The sequence below is a fragment of the Ornithodoros turicata genome, chromosome 2 (genome assembly GCF_037126465.1).
Source record: "Ornithodoros turicata isolate Travis chromosome 2, ASM3712646v1, whole genome shotgun sequence".
Lineage (NCBI taxonomy): Eukaryota > Metazoa > Arthropoda > Arachnida > Ixodida > Argasidae > Ornithodoros > Ornithodoros turicata.
The window spans coordinates 72019887-72040680 of record NC_088202.1 but is presented as its reverse complement, the minus strand read 5'-3'; the positions used below and the strand labels follow the sequence as shown (position 1 = coordinate 72040680).

The 20794-nt window shown below is 46.1% G+C and overlaps 1 protein-coding gene across 3 annotated transcripts in view; it reads right to left on the bottom strand.

The window, feature by feature from the left end:
• Positions 1-20794, bottom strand: part of LOC135385555 (dopamine D2-like receptor) — an 844468-nt gene that overhangs the window by 224261 nt on the left and 599413 nt on the right. For all 3 annotated transcript variants that reach the window (XM_064614934.1, XM_064614935.1, XM_064614936.1), the window contains one exon: positions 14973-16271. In XM_064614934.1, the coding sequence (XP_064471004.1) occupies positions 14973-15440 (468 nt within the window). In that variant the 5' untranslated portion in view covers positions 15441-16271. The remainder of the gene's footprint in view (positions 1-14972; positions 16272-20794) is intronic.

Genomic DNA, 20794 nt, shown 5'->3' with positions numbered 1-20794 from the left:
TTGTCTATCCCTTTTTGGCTCAACTCCCGTTGCCTAGCGCTCACATGGACCAGCGCGAATTCCACAGCATGCTACCCACTTCGCGAAGCCTCATCGATTTCACGGCTTCCTCCTTGATGTCCGCAGCTGTGAGTCATTAATCATCATGTGTCTTCTTACTGTAGCTTTTCAACAATATGTTTCTTTTCGTTGATTTTGCTTTCACTTCAAATTCCAAAAGTCGTCGAAAGACAAATTCTAAGTCTATTACTCAGTGTCGCGTTGGAGGGTTAATGTCCCCGCGTTGGCACAAACCAAACGCAGAGAGCACTGCTGGTATAGCTTATAGCTTATCCTTAGGTTCCTTGGAAGTTTTTTCAGGGTTTCGACATTATTGCGTCCTTTTCAGTCCTGGCGAAGAAAAATATCACTTCGAGTGTGAAGAAGTCGGAAACACACGACTGACGACGACTTGATGTGGACTGTATGGATTCGCCACGCCACCCTGAGAGAATGAAGCAAATGCCTTCTTTTTTGTTGGCTGAAGCACCAGTTCATTCGTCATGCCAATAGCTTGTCATTGCTTTTCGATATGATACGGACGGCATTCAAATGGCGTCTAATACCCCTGTCAGACGTACTAATTTAGTGTCACTTAGTTGAAGTACACTCCGTCCCGTAATGTCACTTTCACTATGCTCCTGCTACACGGTATAAGTAAGTGTCACTAAGCAGTCATGGTGATGACGATGGGCGAGCTTGAACTCCCACCAAACATCGGGGAGTGCAATATACTTTCTCGGTAAAATCGTTTTTCTTACGTCTAGAAACATTTCATGGAGATTTTCTTCGCAGTTGAAGTCGATTTAATGTCATAAATATAATTGTTGGGAACCAACACAAGTATATTTATTTGACAAATTTTCAATCTTCTTCTTCACCTCTTTGGTGGTCTTTACTACGTCTTGCGCGTGCAACTGGCCCGCGATGTCAGCATACACTTTCGCGTTTCGCTTGGTCCTCCCATGTTCTGATAGCATGGGTTTCTATCTCAGACCATGACGCCCTGTCTTTTTTGTCTTCCGTTATTCAGTGCTTCACTGCGGGTATTTCGCGATTTCGCCGGAAACACGACTTAACCACCGTGCAATGTCAACAGATATGGCTGCCGCGAAGTGGATTACGAACTCTACTGGGCAGTCTGTGAACGAGAGTACCGGTAAATCAAGCCAAAAAATCCTTACGTCTTTCTTATATAAATCAGCGCTGTCTTAACAAACTTGCCCAAATATAAATTCCGGTTGGGTTGTTTCTTTCCTTTTCCAAAAATAAGCATTTGTTACGCAATTCCTGCCGTGGAGGCTACGTACTTGATTGTTACAGGCAAAGTGAAGTGAGTTTGGCGAACTCACTTCATCGTAAGTGTACTTTGCATCTAGTGTCACTAAAAGATGCCGTGTGACTCGTAACGAATGACACTTATTGCAAGTGTACTCGCTGAAAGTGACACTAAATTAGTACGTGTGACAGGGGTATAAGAGCCGCACTGGGACAAAATATATGAAAGAGAAAATCACACGAAATAAGACTCGCACAAGATACATGGGTAATCATGCGTTGAATTAAACAGCACCTTCTTTCTCACTAACGGAAGATAAGTTACGTACAAAGCCATAGCCTATGCCCGTATAAACTAAAAGGCGCAATTAGAATGACGACAAACGAGACACACTCGAACAGCGCCGTCTCGCAACTAAGTTGAATCTAGGGAGCGACAAATCCCAAGGTGGTACACCGAGCTCTCACAAATATTCATCCAAACCTGAACCCTACATTACTCAACTGAAACATTTCATGTCTTCTGGTTAATGACCATCTAACTTAAATCGCTACTTTAGTGCGGTTTTTATGTTCGTTGGGGACCTGGCGGGGTGATATCCGTAAATATGGAAAAACGGTAGCTGTCACCAAGACGCGATTTCTACACATTAGGATGCACAATATAATACAGTACTTTGGTAGTTCACTGAGAAATTTCAGATGTTCACGCAAGTGGTTACGGTTCGGCAGCGCGTGATTCTCATATTTTCGGAACTGTTCTTTCCCATACATTGATATGGGGACCATAAATAAAGAGTGAAAAAAATAAAAGCCACATTTTTCTTACTACAGCTTGCCTTACCTTAATATCAAAAGTCCATTCCCATAGAATGGGAAATGCACGGTTGAATTTTTCTTTCCCGTAAGCCAATGTATCACATTGCATCTGTAATTCAGGAGGAATACAAGACTACTGATAGGATGTGTTCAAACTGAAGTAAAATGGAAAATATACAGCAAGGTGCGCATGGGAAAAAGGGCTTCCAACTGCTTCAGCGGGGAAAGGCTCTTCGATTGTCCGAGCCTACCGATAGCATTGGTGTTTTAGTATTCATAACGTGGGTGCCAGTATCATCGAGGAAGGGCCCTTATCATTCGACAAGGGAAGATGCATAATACATCTTCATCGAGGGAATTAAATTGAATCTTCTTTTCGTTTTCTTACGAGTGTAGTTGCCCTTCTGGATTTCAGCAGCCTCCCGTCGTTGGGTCGCTGCTAGCCGAACGCTGTAATGGAAAACATGCACGCGCCTCCTGACTCTTTTCGTTTTTGTACTGCCACAATGTAAGATATATTTCCTGCGCTATAAACGTTTCTTCTCCCTCATCTTCTATTCACATGGTTGGTGAGTGGCGTGTAATTCGTATGAGACGGAAGCTGAACAGCCAAATAAAATACGAAATTCATGTACTTATTACGTAAGACAAGCATGGAACGCCTTCAGTGGTCGACGCACTACGTGGGATTGCTTGCGGTTCTAGGCACCAAAAGCAATCGAGCAAAGTGTGATGAAATATTTCCGTTCGGGAAACATTTCCGTGGGAAATTGTTAACAACGCGCATGCGCGTTAAACGGTAATACAGTACGTTACTCCCGATTGGCAATGCAGAACACATCCATTCTATATAATGACGACGGAAAGAGAAGAAGACCCAGAGACGACTGTGCCATGTCTCATTGCAGCAGAAGGTAAAGTGACGTGCGTCACTATGCTACTCTGTACCATGGGAGAGTCGACTCATCGAATTCTTCGGTTTGTGCAGCGGTGGAGGATAGTGAGCGTATTATAATGCACTGCACTAGGTATGCGTCTCAAAGAACTACTCTGAAAGCTATACTTGCTCGACTAGACGAGGGCCCTGCTTGGGCGCTTCTAGTCGTTTTGATCACGGGGATAGACACCGGGCGGGAAAATGATCTTTCATAACCACATAAATATCGTCACCCTGCCGCACGAAGTGGACCTCTTCCACCTCTCTCGCGGAGCAACGATGACTGAGGTTGCGGAACGACACATGCATGATGATCACGTGCTCTCTTTCCCTATGTTCTCAGTTCTCATTGTGTACTCGTATTGAGATTACTGTGCAAGGTATTGACAATTACATCTGCAAACGCATGAAAGGAAAGCAAAAAGAAGGTGCCCAAGGTGCACTTGCGTGACACCTTGTACCTGTGTGCTGTTACTTCCTCAAGACACTATCCAAGTCTGGCACGTTGCGATTGGCTACCACCTCTATCCTCCTCCGTTCAAATATTCTGCGATACATATCTGGCTACTGTCGATTACGTGCAAGCGGACGCCAGGTCTCAAAAGCGATGTCAAGTCAACCTCGGCCATCCATCCAACAACTGTTCCGAATCTTATTGTACAGCCTCCATCATACTACCAGTATATGGATCGTTGCAGAAGGAGTTGCGCTGGGCGTGTTTCAAGCCAGAACCCGCTTTCACGAATGTGAAAGGAAATTCTTCACTGGCATCCTTAGCAGCTTCGGTAGTGCTTCAGGTACGCGCTACTGTCTTCTACACTGCTCGTGCGTCGAGCACCCCCAACGCTACTGAGGGCGGCTGAGGACTGAGAGGTCGTTGGGCATCCAGTTGCACTTGACGAGGAATGCAATTCTTTAATTAATGGAAAGCGCGCCCATGCCATAAAATGTCCCCGTGATGTACGTGCAACAATAGAAGTACTTCAGGCACCACAAGTGTCGCAACGGCCGATGTAGGTTGACTATTAAATTGACCTTCCTTTTACTATGAGTTCTTGGATCTCCGGGAATGGAATTCGGCGGAACAACTTCGCGGCAACTGTAATGCAACGAGGTTAGAGCACTGGCTTCCTGTTTTGCATGACAATCCCATTAATGTAATTGTTCGCAGAGCACTTCATTGGATTAGTTTGCAGCTTAAAACGTGTTTGGTTTGAAAGTATGCTGATACCCCGGTTGGGAGAACGATTTCTTACGTGTAAGCACGTATAACCCACAGTATATGTACGTACACAGTATGTTATGGTACAAGTAGGGGGAGGGGGGGGGGCAAGTTGAAATATTTTTTTTTTTTTAGAAAAGCGTCCTAGTTCGAGACGTACTTGGAGATGTAGGCGTTTCAGTGCACTAGCTGCACTGTTGATCCCCCTGGATACTGTGGAATAAAAATGACGCGAATACTTCATGAGAATACGGCCGAAAACTTTTAATATGCAACGGGAGGCAGAGTGTTTCAATATGCCCCAACGTTGGGGCATGTAGCAAAAGGTTACGGGTATGCTCAAAGAATTGCATATTGTACGTACAAGGCAGGAATCAGGGATTTGCCGTGCAGTCATGGCAAACGTATTATAGGTCTTTGTTACTACAATTCCAATGTGGCCAGCCTTTGCAGACCTCGCACTGAACCCACTGGTTCGGTTCCTACTTCTCATGTCACACTAGAGAGTGTCCCATAATGTCACACAACAGTATTTCGGCGCCGTTTATTCCTGGACGTCCTAGGCTTTGTTCTGCTCAATGTGTGCTGTATCTTGCCTTTCTCTGCGATGTACTGCTCGTGACTCGGTTGGTCTGAAATCGCCTGTTAGTAATTCTGCTGCCCATATTTCCTTGATCGTCCTGGAAAATGTTGTTTCGACATTGTACTTAAAGGTGGGCCTTATGATGCACGTGTTTCTTACTCGAAATAAGTGATCTTGCAACACCTCGAGATTGGAGATAGCATAAACCACGCAGTGCTGATTTCAGACAGCCGTGCCGCAAGCAGTACATACCAGCTTTACGTTCCCAATTTGAATCGCTTGTTGCAATTTGCCCCATAGCGGCATGGCACCAGAAGTTACTAGAGTTTCGGAAATGAAGGATGCGAAAGAAGGACCTACAAATACGTCCCAACTTTCGTGCTTCTTGTGCAAGTATTCGAAAGCAGCAGACAATAAGTGCAGTGAAAGAAAATTTGCACTTCTCTTGTCTAGAGCAGTGTTTCCCAAACTTTTGGCAGTGACGAACCCCCGGAAGCGATGCGAACCAATTCACGGACCCCCCCCCCCCCCGCCACAAACACACACACAAACCGTCACAGCCAGTGCATAACCAGCAACCTCGTCAGCTGCTGCGTGCTTTCGATACAGCTTCAGAAACGATTCCGGACTGGTTTCTTCTTCTTGTTTGTATGTGTATGACGCAGACAAACGTGCATTGCAGGACTTTTCTATCAGAAATTAGAAGCTAGCCGTTGAAGCATGCTTGTAGCAATTTTGGAAGTTCTGGGTGTTTGGAAATCGTGCAGCATGTACGAGCGCGTGTTTGTGGGGACGGCAATCCTAACTGAAATGTGAGAGACGGTCGCGGACCCCCACAGACACTCTCGTGGACGCCCAGGGGTCCGCGGACCACACTTTGGGAAACACTGGCCTAGAGGGCGATCCGCTCTACGCAGAAGTATGGAACGATGATACCGTCGCAAAGCGTGGAGCTGCTTGCGCCAAAAAGGGACCAGAAAAGTTGACTGTTTCAGTGTAGCTCGTGTTTCAATGTGCCCCCTTTCCAATACGTATAACCCAGACGCCTGGGTGAAGGTATCGCGGACGTTGTATTCAGGCACGGCGATGACGTGGTCCGACATATGCTCGAGTATTTTGCAGCTACATGCCTAATCGATTTGTAGGGAGTTTCCTAGGCCAATCGAATACATCAATTTCAAAACACTCGGTGCGTTCATTCGGTGTGCATTATATATTTTTTAAGGACAGATATTCAGCACAGGAAAATCAGTGATGACACGCAGTGCTCAAAAACAACGCAGTGCTTTTACTGGTTACCCTCAATCCCTTTCCTTTTCCTTTTTTTTCCTTTTTCAGATAATACTTATTTACTTATTTAATCCCCAAAACGGCATACTTAGTTTCCAATGAAGGAATGCCCGCAGAGAAACCAAAGGAGAAACTAACACGACAGACATTCCCTGAAGGAAAGTTTCACGTTTTAATTTTACACTCTAAAAAAACAAAAAGGTAGAATTTTGTACCCGTCTCGGTAGACCTGCATTGCAACCACATTTCTACTCAAACCAATTTTACGTTTTGGGTATAACTGCAGAGTAGAAACTGTCGTTCTACCAGCTTGGGTAGGAAATTCTACCATTTTTTCTATGACCAAACGTGAGGGAGAGGAGCAAGGAAAAGGGACTCCGCCGCTTATACCTGCGGAGGAGAAGGCGCGCGTGGATTGGCCCGAAATGGTAGAAGTACTGTCGTTCTACCAACTTGGGTAGGAAATTCAACCTTGTTTTTTTTTTTTTTTTTCCTTAGAGTGTACAATTCGCACATTTCTCTTCTATAGGATCGACTTTGAGAGTAACTGTAAATTGCGTCTTAGCTTCGCAGTTTAGATATTAGGTAGCCTTTCTAATGTAGAGTTCTCGAAACAGAAACAAAAATTTTACATGGAAATTGAAAACAAAACAAAAGTAAACGCGAAGTAAGAGCAACCGCCACGACAACACAGAGGAGGCCATTCCTTCTTGGTTGCCATGACCAAGGTGGAGAGTGTGGTCTAGATAGAGGTCGTCGCGATACATGATAATGTATTGGTTCGGTGTTTCACTGCTGCCCGATGAATGCAAGCTCGAGACAGTTGCTCCTTCACACTGCCAATAACATATTTCTTTTTCTGCTTCGTGAGGTAGCTAACATGGGATAGGACGATACATGGAGCTGTGTTTTGCCGCGCACTATAGGGGCATTCACCATTCCTAACTACCTGCATCCCTGATTCCTATCCTACCTGCTTCCCTATTTTCTACCTCAGCCCAACAGTAGCAACAACAGACACATGATGATGATGGCTTGAGGTAACAGCCCAAAAACATTTTGTCTTTTATTTACTTATTTATTTCATGGAACTTCACCCAAAAATACGCGCACATTAAAACGCCGAAAAGGTTTGTGGACGATGAATATGACAATATGTCTTCCCTTATATCCATTTTGACCTCATCAGTGATACATATTTCAGCTCTGCCGGAATTTGCGTGTGCTTCACGTAAAAGTTTCCTGTATCATCAATCAGCGATTTGCCAATGAACTGTATGGGGCAATTCCAAAAAGTCGTCTACGTATATTGTGAATTGCAGCGAATACCGAGTAGACACCCTGCACACTTTGCACAGGTCGGGACTGCGTTAGGTTACGCACGGACACTTGTACAGCACCAAAACGGTCATGATCGTGCTACTGAGGAAGAAGACCAACTTCATGTTATTGCCGTTACATTAGTGCCTGTGAAACAGCTGGAGTTCTGCAATGTGCTGAATTCGAGATCAACTACAAGACTGCAGCATGTACCTTTCCGCATTGCTGGTATAGTAGGAACTGCTAAATGGGACGAGTGATTCTTATTATTCCGATGGTACCGTCCGAGATCCGATTGAATTATCATAAAACACGTCGTCAACTCCAAGGCGGCACTCGGAATACAAACTCCGTTCATGCCAATGGGACGTACAAATATCCGCCGGACGATAATTTGAACGCCTGTGGAGCACATATGAATTAAGGCAAACCCTCCAGTTCAGTTGTAGAAGATGAGTACGCCAAGAACAAGAGTGAATGAAAATTTTCTTCGAACGTGGAAGAGATATAGTTTAATTACGGCGTACAAACCATTGAGACGTTCTGTTGCGATTTCTTTTTTGACATCTTAAATAAGTAAGGAATCCGAGAAACTCGGGGTGTAACACACAGACACACACAAATAGAGATACGATGATGCCGGCCAGCAGGCTGAGCGCTGCCCCAGTGCCACTTGTCATCATCTCTCGGGGTGTAAGCTGTTGCTGTTGTTATTAGAAAATAATGAGTCAGTGAAATAATACAGTAAACGTACTGTTTCTAACGTCCGATTGTAGCGATATTGTTTTGGCGTTCATTGTGGGCAGTGGTTTATCCAAAATCCCAAGCACGGGGGGTGTTGCAAAAAATTGAGGGGCCATTATTACAGTTGCGTCTAACAGCTTAGTCATTACCGACATGTCATTACAACTGAAATAGCAAGCTCTCTCCCCCGCCACTCGTAGGGGCGCACAGGTAAAAGAGTTAGGGAGTGTCGCCAAACATTTGGGGGTGGGGTGTTAGGGGGCTTGGGGGAATGTTACGTGGCTGGTAGAGGGCGCTACCGCTGCTCTACAAACTCTGTTGCAACGAGCAGACTGTGAATTAGATGGAGGAACATCCAGCAACAAATGATAACGACATGCCGCGTTTCACCGTTTGGGCTGGCTCATTACATGCGAGGTATTAGATGAGCGTTGTGGCAACAAAGTGGATGGACGACGCACACACGCATACGTGAGTGGTGAGGCACACAGTGTGCCGAACAGGTAAAAGAGGCCCTATCGACATATCCTCAATGACTGCTGACCACTACGGTTCATACTTGAGCTGATAAGTCCGCTATATCGGTAATTATCCCCAGATGTATCCTTGTGGGCACCTTGTAGCTTACAAGGAGTGTAATGTGCCCATGTGGCTAAATACTGCCGTGATTCCTATACTCCGTACCCTGAACGTTATTTGTATTTCTATGTCGAAAAGAAGAAAAAATATCGTCTCTTACTTTCAAAGTCTCAATATATGTTAGACTGAGTCTAACCGAAAGATAACCGTAAAATTCGAAAGCGCTACAATCATTTTAGTTTGCCCACTCTCTCGGAGCAAAATGAGACAAACTTGCAAAATGAATCGTATGAATATATTTCATGCTTCTTGTTGAAACAAGCAAATTGATCTTCATAGTCCCCTATATAAAATCTTGATGAAATGTTTGAATTTGGGCATTTGTGTGATTTGTATGTTCTGTGCTTTAGCTCTTGTGTGGTTAGCCCGGCTCTTCGCCGGGCTAACATCTCATTTTCCTCTTTTTACTTTTAATAAATATACCCCCCGTCACCCCTCCATTTTCGCCATGCGGTGCACTGGTCGTTTGCAAACACTGTCAGACTGTTCCTGTTGGGCCGCATATGTGGCTCGCTTCTCTGGGCCCTTTTGGTTTACTTTATTGTCATCTTCCGCTTTCCAAAATCTATTTGTTTTTCGGATGTCCGAAATGTCCCGTACAGTTAGTGAGAGAGAACTACTTCACGGAGAATCATAAAGCTACTTAATTGCTGGCTTATGCCTCTCCGAATGTCACATTGTCGCGCTATGTCAAATGCCGCCATCCTCACCTAAATAAATCTTTCGGCTCAAGGCTGACTCACGTCACGTGTAAATGTACTCCCACTTATGTTTTTCATTAGACTTGTAAAGCGCCTCTGGACGCATACAAAAAGATTCGATTTGCCCCCCCCCCCTCCCCTTCAGCGCATGAAGAAATCACGAAAATTCGCAGGTAACAAGGCAAGATAGTGAAAGAATGGGGCGCACGTAGGGACACGTCCTAGTAAAATGTCGAGTTTCATCAAACACTAAGCTCCTGAAATACGTACCTTACAGAAAAAATGTCTCGTTCAAGCCCGAGTCTCGTTCTGCCCCACCTTACCCTAAATAGCCTGCACCGAAGGCCGTTTCTGTTCTCTCTCACTTCTACCACAGTGAACCACAGGTAGAGTTTACAGAGAAGTTATAGTTCGGAATAAGTTCAATAAAATGCGAGCATCTGTGATGAATGCCCGACAAAATCCTTGTACGCAGAGATCGTCGACTCATTTTTCATTTCCACTGCGTTTGCACCAGCAACTGTATCCCTACCTGTATTTGTATCCGTACCTGCAGCGAATACTTTGTAGCGGTGTCTCGCTCGCTTTGTGTGGCGCAACAGCAATTGTAACGCAGGACTGCGTTACAATTGCTGTTGCATGCACTTCGCCCTGGTCTTCTTGACAACACTGACTAGGCTAGAATTACGCACAGACACACAGACTTTTATACAATTGCCTCACTGTGCACGATACCAACACCGCTATCGTAAGACATGCCATCGTGTTTTCAGCATGGGGGGTGGGATTAAGAGTCCGACGCTGAGTTGAAATGTGACGGTAGCATGACCACGCGGTCTAGGAAAAGTGGAGAGTCCGGGTACTGAATAGATCTGGCAGAGTATGCTGGGCGTGGCAGTTGCGTTGTTACGAGCGGACCCAAGGGGACACATCGTGTACGAAAAGGCCGACGGCGAGATAAATTGTGCTTCACTTTATTTGTGTTTTACTAGTTGTGTGTCAACCCAAAGAAACAAATTTTGGAAATTTTCTGCGTTTTGTGGTTCGCATTGCACTTTACATTATCGTGATGTAGAATTTACGTGTACTTACGTTTAATTTAATTTACGTAACCGTGTGCTGTAGGACTAACTTTATTTAATTAATGTAAGTTCGGTGATTAAATAAAACATTTAGTTATTTTATTTAAACTAAAACGAATTGTGTAATTAAGTTATAGTCGCTGAAGCAAATTTTGTGCCCAAGCCCTCACGGAGCTCTCCACCCAGACGACCCCCGTACTTCATTTTTCTGGGGCGGTTCGTTCTCGGAGTTCTTGATCAATCTTGATCAAAACATCTTGATCAACATCTTGGCATCTTGATCTTGATCAAAAACATGGTTCCTGGACCTTCAAGACAATCGACTCTCCGCAAAGATAGTTTGGCGCAGCTTTGTATATATTGGTGCTTACTGGTATTGGCAGACAGAAAAGTTCGCGTACTAAAAGAAGTAGGAAAAAAAAAACGTTTAATAAGTTCTACTTCCTCACATGCAGGTGTTGGATTAAAGCATTACAGCTGGACCCCTGTAAGGCTTTCTTTCATCTGGTGCTACTTCTTTTGTTCTCCATACAGAAATTCAATAACTTGTCTTTCTTTCCTGTCGGAGCTTCGACAGACTACGCTTTAGGGGACAAAGTGATATTGAAGAGCTTTGTTACTTATCTTCTAATTGCACTCTCCAATGGCGGCAGACAGCCGCACAGTGAAAATCAATTTTATGTCCTCAAAATGAATGATGTCTGGACGTAGTGTGGACATACCTTAACTGACCTCGAACACCTCGGCATTTGCAGGTGGTGTTTTTGCCTGGAATGGGTATGGTGCTGTAGCTTTTGTGGCCAACATCTTACACATAGTTGAATAATACGTCGACGAGATAGATACAGACTACAACAGAATATGAAAAGCATGGAAAGTTCAGCACTCGAGCGTTACAGATGTGTATGTGTATGTTTGTGTGTGTGTGTGTTCTTTTGTTGCAATGCGCCTTTCTTTGTATTAGGCAGAGTTCGAGGTAACTCGTTACAAGTAACTCGTTACTGTAACTAAGTTCCTTTTTTTGGTAACTTGTAACTTAACTCGGTACTTTTGCGGCATGGTAACTTTCAGAGGAACTCGTTCCTTTTTCAGGTAACTTTGCCAAAGTAAGTTAAGTTAAGTTCCAAGTTGCTTTTAACTCGCTTCTCACTCACGTCCACATATTTTCTTGCTTTCTCTCTGGTTCTTTCATCGCATTTTTTTGCCATAAAACGTGATAATCAATGAATGACAGTATTTTATTGAGGAAGTAAGAACCGCTGCCATTGAAATGAAGCTGAACCATTGTGCGCCCACAGGGAGTAAGATGCAAAGCGTCCGAATATTACCAGAGAAACGTCATCATGACATTGGTAGATAGACTGAAACCGAAACAGATCGGAAGGAGAGGGCTGGGTTCCACAAACGGGCACTTGTTCGCTACCTCCTATTGAAAGAAAAGTAGGACTGAGGGTCGCGTCCCTTTAAGGGACCATATCGTAATCCCCTCAAGACCGTGGCTCTCGGGCACGACCTTGTTCACCTCTAGCTTTGAGCGTAGTTCAATTCTACCAAATTTTGGCGCTGTCGAACACTATGACGTCATTTGTTTACAAACAGGGAGAGATCTATTGTTGGACATAAACGAAAACGACCTAAGCGTGTTGCACTCCTCCGCAGGCAACTCAAGGTCTAAAACTCAACTGCTCACACGCACTGCACCTGCGCACTGCTGTTTTGTGGCCGAAGTAACTTGGAAGTAACTCGTTCTTTTTTTAAGTAACTCAGTAACTGCGAGTTACATTTGAGACTGAAGAACTTCGTTATTAACTTAGTTACATTTTGCACACCGTAACTGAACTTGTAACGAGTTCTTTTTGACGGGTAACTTCTCAATCTATGGTATTAGGGTACTTCGCCGCCTTTCTGGCAGGCAGGCAGCTTTTTCTTTTGATTTTTTTTTTTTTCATGTCACATCACGTCGGGAGCGATGCATAAGCGCTGCACACGTCGGGACCGGAAATAAATAAAATATACTGTGAGGTGTGCACAGAATGGGTGCAAAAGGCAGTTGAGTTTGATTTGATTTTAAGGAAAAATTAAATGGAGATTTCGGCTTCACTAGCGTGAGGTCAGCAACTCCACATCACTTGCACCAGTTGCATAGGTGAAAAACTCTTGGAGCGATGACGCAGTTGACTTTCATTGTTCAAAAATCCCTGATCAGTCCGGACTGGTTCAGGAAGGCAACTTGAAGACTGATGGCTTGCCTTCAATTAGGGAATCCACGGACACGAAAGCTTAGCGATAGAAGCACGGCAGCCTGTGATGCGCGTGACACCAGCGAGGGGGGATGCACTCTCGAGGTGCGATGTAAACCGTCGGCAGTCTATAGCACGATGTAATTAGGAACGTCCACAGATCCACCACCGATCGCATCACATGCGAGGCAAATTGGACCGCATCTGTGTACAGCGAATACTTTCTTGCTTAAATGACACTTTACAGGAGTTGACGCGGACTTCCGATTTGCTGGTAAGAGAGCTCTTACAGTGCTTTCCTGTGCTATAAAATCGTCGTGTGTATTTGTTTTGTTTTGTTTTCAGTTATGCAGTGAATAGACCGTTGCCCCATGTATTTCGCTCGTTTACGAGCATCTCTCAATCCAAATTGTCCGAACGGTTGAAATCGTCAGCACTATGGTTACAATTGAACAGTATCTCTGAGCTAGTCCATGATGTTAGCTCCGAACTCTTGAATGTTCCCAACGTTCCTTTCGTCCATGCACTCAGTGTGCTAAACATCTGTCCTCGTTCTCTGACTTAGATCGTAATTACAGGATACGACACGATACAATACGACGCGAGTGTACATGTTACTAAGAGCACTTCGGCAACCATGGTATGAAAGGCAACACGGGTATGGACAGCAACCCCTGATACGCTTTCTTGGCGCTGCAAGCGATAGCACATGATAGAGCGGGGAAATAGAGGAAGCTCTGGGCTGGAAGAAAGTCAGCGCGCTCGACGTGGCGAATTAACACTGACCGCTGAAACACATTCCTCTATTTAGCATTACTCCCTTTGTGGAGTACGCGTATGGACAAAGGAGTCCCGTATATAAGGTACGGAGAAAGAAATTTCTCGTGGGTCTAATTTGTTTCTCACACGATCTCGACAAAGTCTCGCTTGCGAGTAGGGCTCGGCTACACTTTACGTCACCTAAACAAACAGCGTACCACCTAGAGTAAACCAACAGGACGCTAACTGTTTGTACATGAAGATTGACAGCGCATCCACACGAAAAAGCCGATAGTACGAAATAGAATGCAGTAAATTTGCTTCAAATGGGATTTTCGACAATGTATAGTTGTTATTCGTTTTCAGGTGACCTCCAGAAACTTCGAAGACTACGCGGTCAATATGAATGAATGAGTTTATTGTGCCCAAGAACGGCCGCAAGAGCCTAAGGACTGCCAGTTTCTCTCACTCGACGATGTGGAACTGGAAGTGATACCTATGAGGCTACAGTAGCACCGATTAGTTTACCCTGATGTTACAAAGTCTCTTTTTCAATGCGCGACATTTGGGTGTATGAGCGACAGGCAATATTAAAAGAAAAGCACACACGTATAGAACAATAACAAGTATATGATGACGATAAGATGGGGTGTTCCACCGATCGGGTACAGTACCGTACCCCTTTACATTTGAGGCGTTAGATGAATGATATATGAAAATGAAGTAGAAATGAGTTCAATAGTTCAAAGATAACTAGGGGTCACCGGGGTCCTGTGCAATACAGAACAAAAATCAGATGAAATTAATAAAATGAATAAGGAAGCACTAAACAGCTCACCGAGGGTCATTGGTAGAAGAATAAAAAAAGCACAATGTGGTCGATCGTCAGGAACTTGATGCATATCTGACGACACTGACGGTGTTGCACAGAGTCCTCTCGAGGGCCTACAGAATGAATAGCGTCTTTCGGATACTATTCAACTGATGACGTAATATCGTCATCTGCATTTCGTATGCCCATATCCTATAAGGAAGTATTCAATATTGACTACGATAACACACTTCAAGCACAAGCTTCTATTACAGTGTCGGGTCCTGTATTTGTAGTGTGGAGTAAAGGCTATACACATATTGAACTGCACGTGCGGGTCCCTTATAGTTTCGTATTCTTTCATTTTACGGCATCACTGATATGGCAAATTACGGTTAACCGAGCCACTATCGGTCGCTATACGTCACAATCGCTACGTTACACAATCCATCGTGTCACCTGACAAACCTTACACGTTAGATCAGTAAGACAACCATGCCGTACTCACCAGAACGTAGACGGCGAAGGGCATCGCGGCCGCTGCGACGAGCAGGTCCGCGAAGGCTAAGCTCACTATGAAATAATTCGTAGCAGACTGTAGTGTCCGCTCTTTGTACACACTGAGAATGATGAGAATGTTGCCAAACACTGCCAGGAAGGGAAGAATTACCAGCATGAGCGCCCAGTACACTTTCTCCGGCTGTTGGTCAGTCACGGGCACATCACCGGAGGACGTGTCGTTCCCAGAGGCTCTGTTTTCCCAGGAGCAGTTTGCAGCCGCATTCGTTAGGTCCCATATACAGCCAGACACCACCAAGGCAGTGGATGAGTTCGCGGATACCTCCTCTGGTAGTAACTGCTCCAAAAGGGAGTCATTTAAACTCGGCGATGGTTGGTCCTTGAAAGAAGGACTCAGGTTAGCTGTGAGCGAGAGGCCCCCGTCTGTTCCTACGAGGGCCTCGAGATAATCATCCATGCTGTCAACGCACGTTTACGCACCGTAGTGAGTCGCAACCGTCGTATTATCAGTCATGCCTCCACATAGTGAGAACATCGAAATCTGTGTTAGGAAAGACAGCTTCGTGTGTGCTTGACGACAGAGTAAGAACATTCGCCAGAATGCGATCGAGGACTTCTCGCATACATGCCACTCGTTTTACTTTCGTGGGACGACGAACATGAATGGCTTGTTGTCTACCTTGTATGGGGTACTATTCTACACATCCACATTGGAAATGATGCTTCATTAGGCTATTGCTCCATCAAACCGAGCGTTTGAATCAGGTCCCAAGAAATAGCGACGCTTTGTAACTATGAGGGCAGTAAGGGAGTCGTCGTAACTCAGGCACTGACAAGGTGAGCGACTCCGTTCGATCCAGAAACGCAGGTCCTCCTTAGCCTTTTCTCCCACAGTGATCAACGTGCACTTCTTTTTGCTTTCGAAACTACAGCCATAATGCTTGTGTTCGCTGGATCTGAGACCGTCGTTTTCTCTCTGTGCCAGATATCTAGCAGGGGATGACAGCAGAATGCGGATATGTGGTTGACTGAGTCGGACAGAGGCTTCGTTAGTTGAGGCCAGTCGTAACGGGGGAAGAGCAGCGGGCGGCCAAAGAGGTCCCTTCCGCCTGCTGCACGGATTTTCCTTCCTTTGGCTCCTTTCTCCTTCGTCGATCGGGTTCGTTACTTGAGGGTTTCGTCGGTCTGTCTGGGCCGCTTATTTCACCATTACGCCCCAGAGAAAAGCGATACCTTCTTCCCTGATACTTGTCTGGCTGCTTTTTGCGTAGTCTCTCTCAGTCATTTCCTGCGGGAGACGGAATAGGGAACAAAGGGAAGAAAGAGAGACAAAGAAAAGGGTAATGAACACTGACGTCAAACTTTAAATAGTAGGAATGGCACAAAATAGAAAGCACTTAATCATGCAGAAATTTCAGGAGGGAACGGCATTCTCTTTTTGTTTTTCGTTTTTTAGGCGCTAAAAGAGATGGACCCGAGGGCGTTCCAGAGCTCTATCATTCGTTGTCTGCACAGGAAGGCAATGTACGTCCCACCGGTTGTAATTTCGTTCACGGTTCTCATTTTTATGCACGATGCTTTTGCTTGAGCGTTTCGATTTCGACGTCCCTTTCACTCGATGTTTAGCGAGCGATCTGCCTGCTACGCAACAGCACGCTGCCGAGTGGCGAGATTGTAGGGACTGGGACGACTTCCCAAGAGACTTCAGATAAAGCCGTTGGACGGAAATCCCGCGAAAACATTGAGACAGCATACTAAGGAATCGGTATTTTGAAGAACACGCAGCGTCACTGCGGCAGCCGCGCTCCAGGTTGAGAGTTGTCGGGGAAAACATATGTATGTGTGACGCCTCCCAGTTTTGGAGAAGACGGAGTACAAAGGGATGGGAAACGCTAACGTGGGCACCCGCAGAGGCAGAGAGACTCAGCACAAAAGAAACAACAAACATTTAATGTGGCAAATGCGATACACGATGTAGATGATGGAAATGTTCAGACAGATCTACTATCATGCGTTCCCTAACCTAAAGAGGACCCCGGCACGGTGACAAAGTCAGTGCTCTCACCGAGTGCGTCGTCTCTCGTCACACAGTGATTAATCCTTGATTCGGTGCGAGATTCCTGTCCGAAGCGTAGGGGCTGATGACTGGCTGAAGCGAGGATCCCGGCGTCGACAAAAGATGGGATGCTTCTCCAAGAATTCTCAGTCCTGGGTTGTGACGTCTTTCGAATTATAGGCCGGTGGCCGATGCAGGAGAAAACTACAGCAACTTACTGGCCGCTGAACCTCGGTTCTGGCGATCAGTCGCAGCGTTTTCTCTGCTTCCTTTCCGTGTCCGAACCAGCCACCCACTGCCTCTTCGCTCCGTTTTCGCGGGCTTTTCTTTTTGCTCTTTATTTCTAGACACTCTTCGTGGACGCCGTATTGAAAACGGACACCGGGAACACCCGAAAACATGTGGCCGGACGAGTCCTCATGGCCTCCTTGGCACTGCAACTTCGCGCAAGGCGTGTCTTATCGTGTTACAGTTGCCTCCCTCGGGAAAGCCATTTCACTTCTCACAGAAGCATATCCTCAAACCGTCACACTCGCCCTCCCTACAACAGGAATTTTCTACAAAAACGAAAATTCAAATACGACAACACGAACTGCAGCCCTCACAAACACATTGTCCTCATTCACTGGATGTTCTTGAAAAGTTATTTCACTCGAGACGCAGATGTAGACACACATGTTGAAACAATGCTCACTGCACTGCACTGCACTGCATGCGTTCCCCAGTAAGAACAACTAACCCCGTAACCGCCCAAGGTCCTCGTACAACTTCAAAAACCTAACCTAAACAACACAGTCAAACGATATCTATTACAAAATTGTCTCCAGACAACAATAAAATACAACAATGCACTGAAAGCTGGAATGAAATACGAAAGATGTGCTATTAACGTAAGCGCCACATCAACTTAGCGCGAGTGCAGACAGACGCAACGGTAGCATGAAAAAAGCTGCATGTTATAGGGACAATTAATCCAGAGGAGTTTTGCCCGCGTAGTTACATGTATTCGCCTCCAGGTACAGTGCTGCAACGGAATCAACTGGACCTCTACTTCTGAGGGCGTATGAGTGCACCGGTACAGCATCATACATAGCATTGTCACTGCTCGGTGGCAGCGGGCATAATTGATTTTCCTCGCATGACGGTGCTGATGCCTCGGCGAGCGCCGCGTCCATCATCGTCATCTCGGTCAGCGTGTGCGGCACCTCGACCTCGGCTGCATCGTTTGCATGGCCGTCAACTTCCTTTCCAGATCGCATTCGAGTTCTGGAATTTACGCTGGAGCTAAATTCGACCGATCCTGGGGCCAGCTTCAGCTTGTCGATATGAACAATCTTGTCACCTCTCAATCTGATTCCTTTTAATCTTAGAGTGACATCCGATAAAATTTCGACAACTTCAAACGGACCCCTCCACTTCGGCGACAATTTCTTAGTCAGACCCGTTCGCGCTGCAAATGTTCTAAGGTATACGGCATCCCCTACTTTGTATGACCTGTCGCGGGTCTTTACTCGCTGACGCTCTCGTCGTGCGTGAGCAGCCGAACTCATCGCCTTTCGTGCTATTTCATGTGCCATCACCAAGCGCTGTTCCAGCTCTACTCTGTAGTTTTCCAGAGTTCCGTAGTTCATTCTTGGCGAGGATACAGCGACGCTTGGGATGGTTGGGGGGGGGGGGGATATGTTTAATGCAAAGTAAGAAAAAAGGGAAGGGAAAGGTTAGCCACGGTGTGGGGTTGGGCTGCGGCCGTAGAGAAGGTAGAACGGAGTTTCCTAAGTTTCCTCGTGTACCGCCGTATTGTACGCGAACAATGCCTACGGCAGCCATTGATCCCACCACTGCCACCAATTGTGACGCCTCCCAGTTTTGGAGAAGACGGAGCACAAAGGGATGGGAAACGCTAACGTGGGCACCCGCAGAGGCAGAGAGACTCAGCACAAAAGAAACAACAAACATTTAATGTGGCAAATGCGATACACGATGTAGACGATGGAAGTGCTCAGACAGATGCGTTCCCCAACCTAAAGAGGACCCCGGCACGGTGACAAAGTCAGTGCTGTCACCGAGTGCGTCGTCTCTCGTCACACAGTGATGAATCCTTGATTCGGTGCGAGATTCCTGTCCGAAGCGTAGGGGCCGATGACTGGCTGAAGCGAGGATCCCGGCGTCGACAAAAGATGGGATGCTTCTCCAAGAATTCTCAGTCCTGGGTTGTGACGTCTTTCGAATTGTAGGGCGGTGGCCTATGCAGGAGAAAACTACAGCAACTTGCTGGCCGCTGAACCTCGGTTCTGGCGATCAGTCGCAGCGTTTTCGCCTTTCTACTGCACCGTTGCACTGGGGATGGTAAGCCGTCGTCTGTAGGTTTTTGACACCCAAAAGACTATATATCTCTCGCATCAACTGTGACGTGAAATTCGCTCCGCGATCGTTAAGCAGTTGTTGCGGTACGCCGTGACGAAGGACTATATTTTCTACCAATGCCCGAGCCACCGTTTCCGCTTTTTGATTTGGCATGGCAATCGCCTCAGTGTAGCGTGATAAGTGGTCAATAAACATAAGGATATAGCGGTTGCCGCCACCACTCGTGGGTAACGGTCCCATTATATCCATGGCGGTGCGTTCGAAAGGGGTCCCCACCTCACGGAATACCTGAAGCGGCGCCCGCTCCACATTCTTAGGGCTTTTCATGAGGCAGCACGACACACATGTTGCGCAATGCTCTTTGACGTCCCTTATCATTCCTTCCCAGAAATACAATGCCTTTATCCGTGCCCTTGTCTTGCGAGCCCCCAAGTGCCCTGCATACGGCGCATCATGGAATGATTTAATAACACTGGACACCAGCGCTCGCGGAACGACAACGCGCTTTAGCATGCCCTCCGGGTGGTACCTTGTACTCGACCTATGCTTAAGGAGTCCATCAGAGCCCAGAAAGAACTGCCCGTTTTTCCGTTCAGCGGTCGCTTCGCACCCCGCCATAACCTTCTTTAGCTTATCGTCTTCCCTTTGCATTCGGTGGATTTCGGAGTCCTCTATGACTGGGAGGAAATGCACCGATCTCACAGCTGTTCGACTAAGCGCATCAGCGTTCTGATTCACCTTCCCTGCCTTATGTGTGATTTCCATGTCGTACTCCTGTAAGAGCAAGTTCCACCGAGCTAGACGCGAGCTGGGGTCTCGGGTGTTCATGAGCCACTTGAGCGATCTGCAGTCAGTTATTACCTGGAAGCGCTTGCCGTACAAGTAACACCTGAAATGACGTATGTCCCACACTACTCCCAAACACTCCTGCTCAGTGGCGCCGGTTTCGTTCTGCCTTATTAAGCTGCCTACTTGCGTACGCTACCGGGTGTTCTTGACCATCAAATCTCTGAGACAGTATCGCGCCTATAGCGTGCTTCGAATCGTCGGTCGTGAGCGTGAAGGGGCGAGTGAAATCTGGGAATCTCAAAACCGGGGCCGTGAAATGCTTCTCTTTGAGCACAGTGAATGCGTCTTCGGCCACACCGTCCCAGCAAAATCGAACTTTCTCAGACGTAAGGCGTGTGAGGGGTCTAGCTAGCTTTGCGAAATCGGGAATGTGGTGACGATAATAACCGACTAACCCTAAGAATTGGCGAACCTCCTTAACGTTGCTTGGTCTAGGGAACTCTTTGACACATTGCACTTTTCCCGGGTCTGGCCTCACTCCATCCTTTGAAATTATATTTCCAATGTATTTGACTTCCGATTTCGGAAATTGACATTTCGAT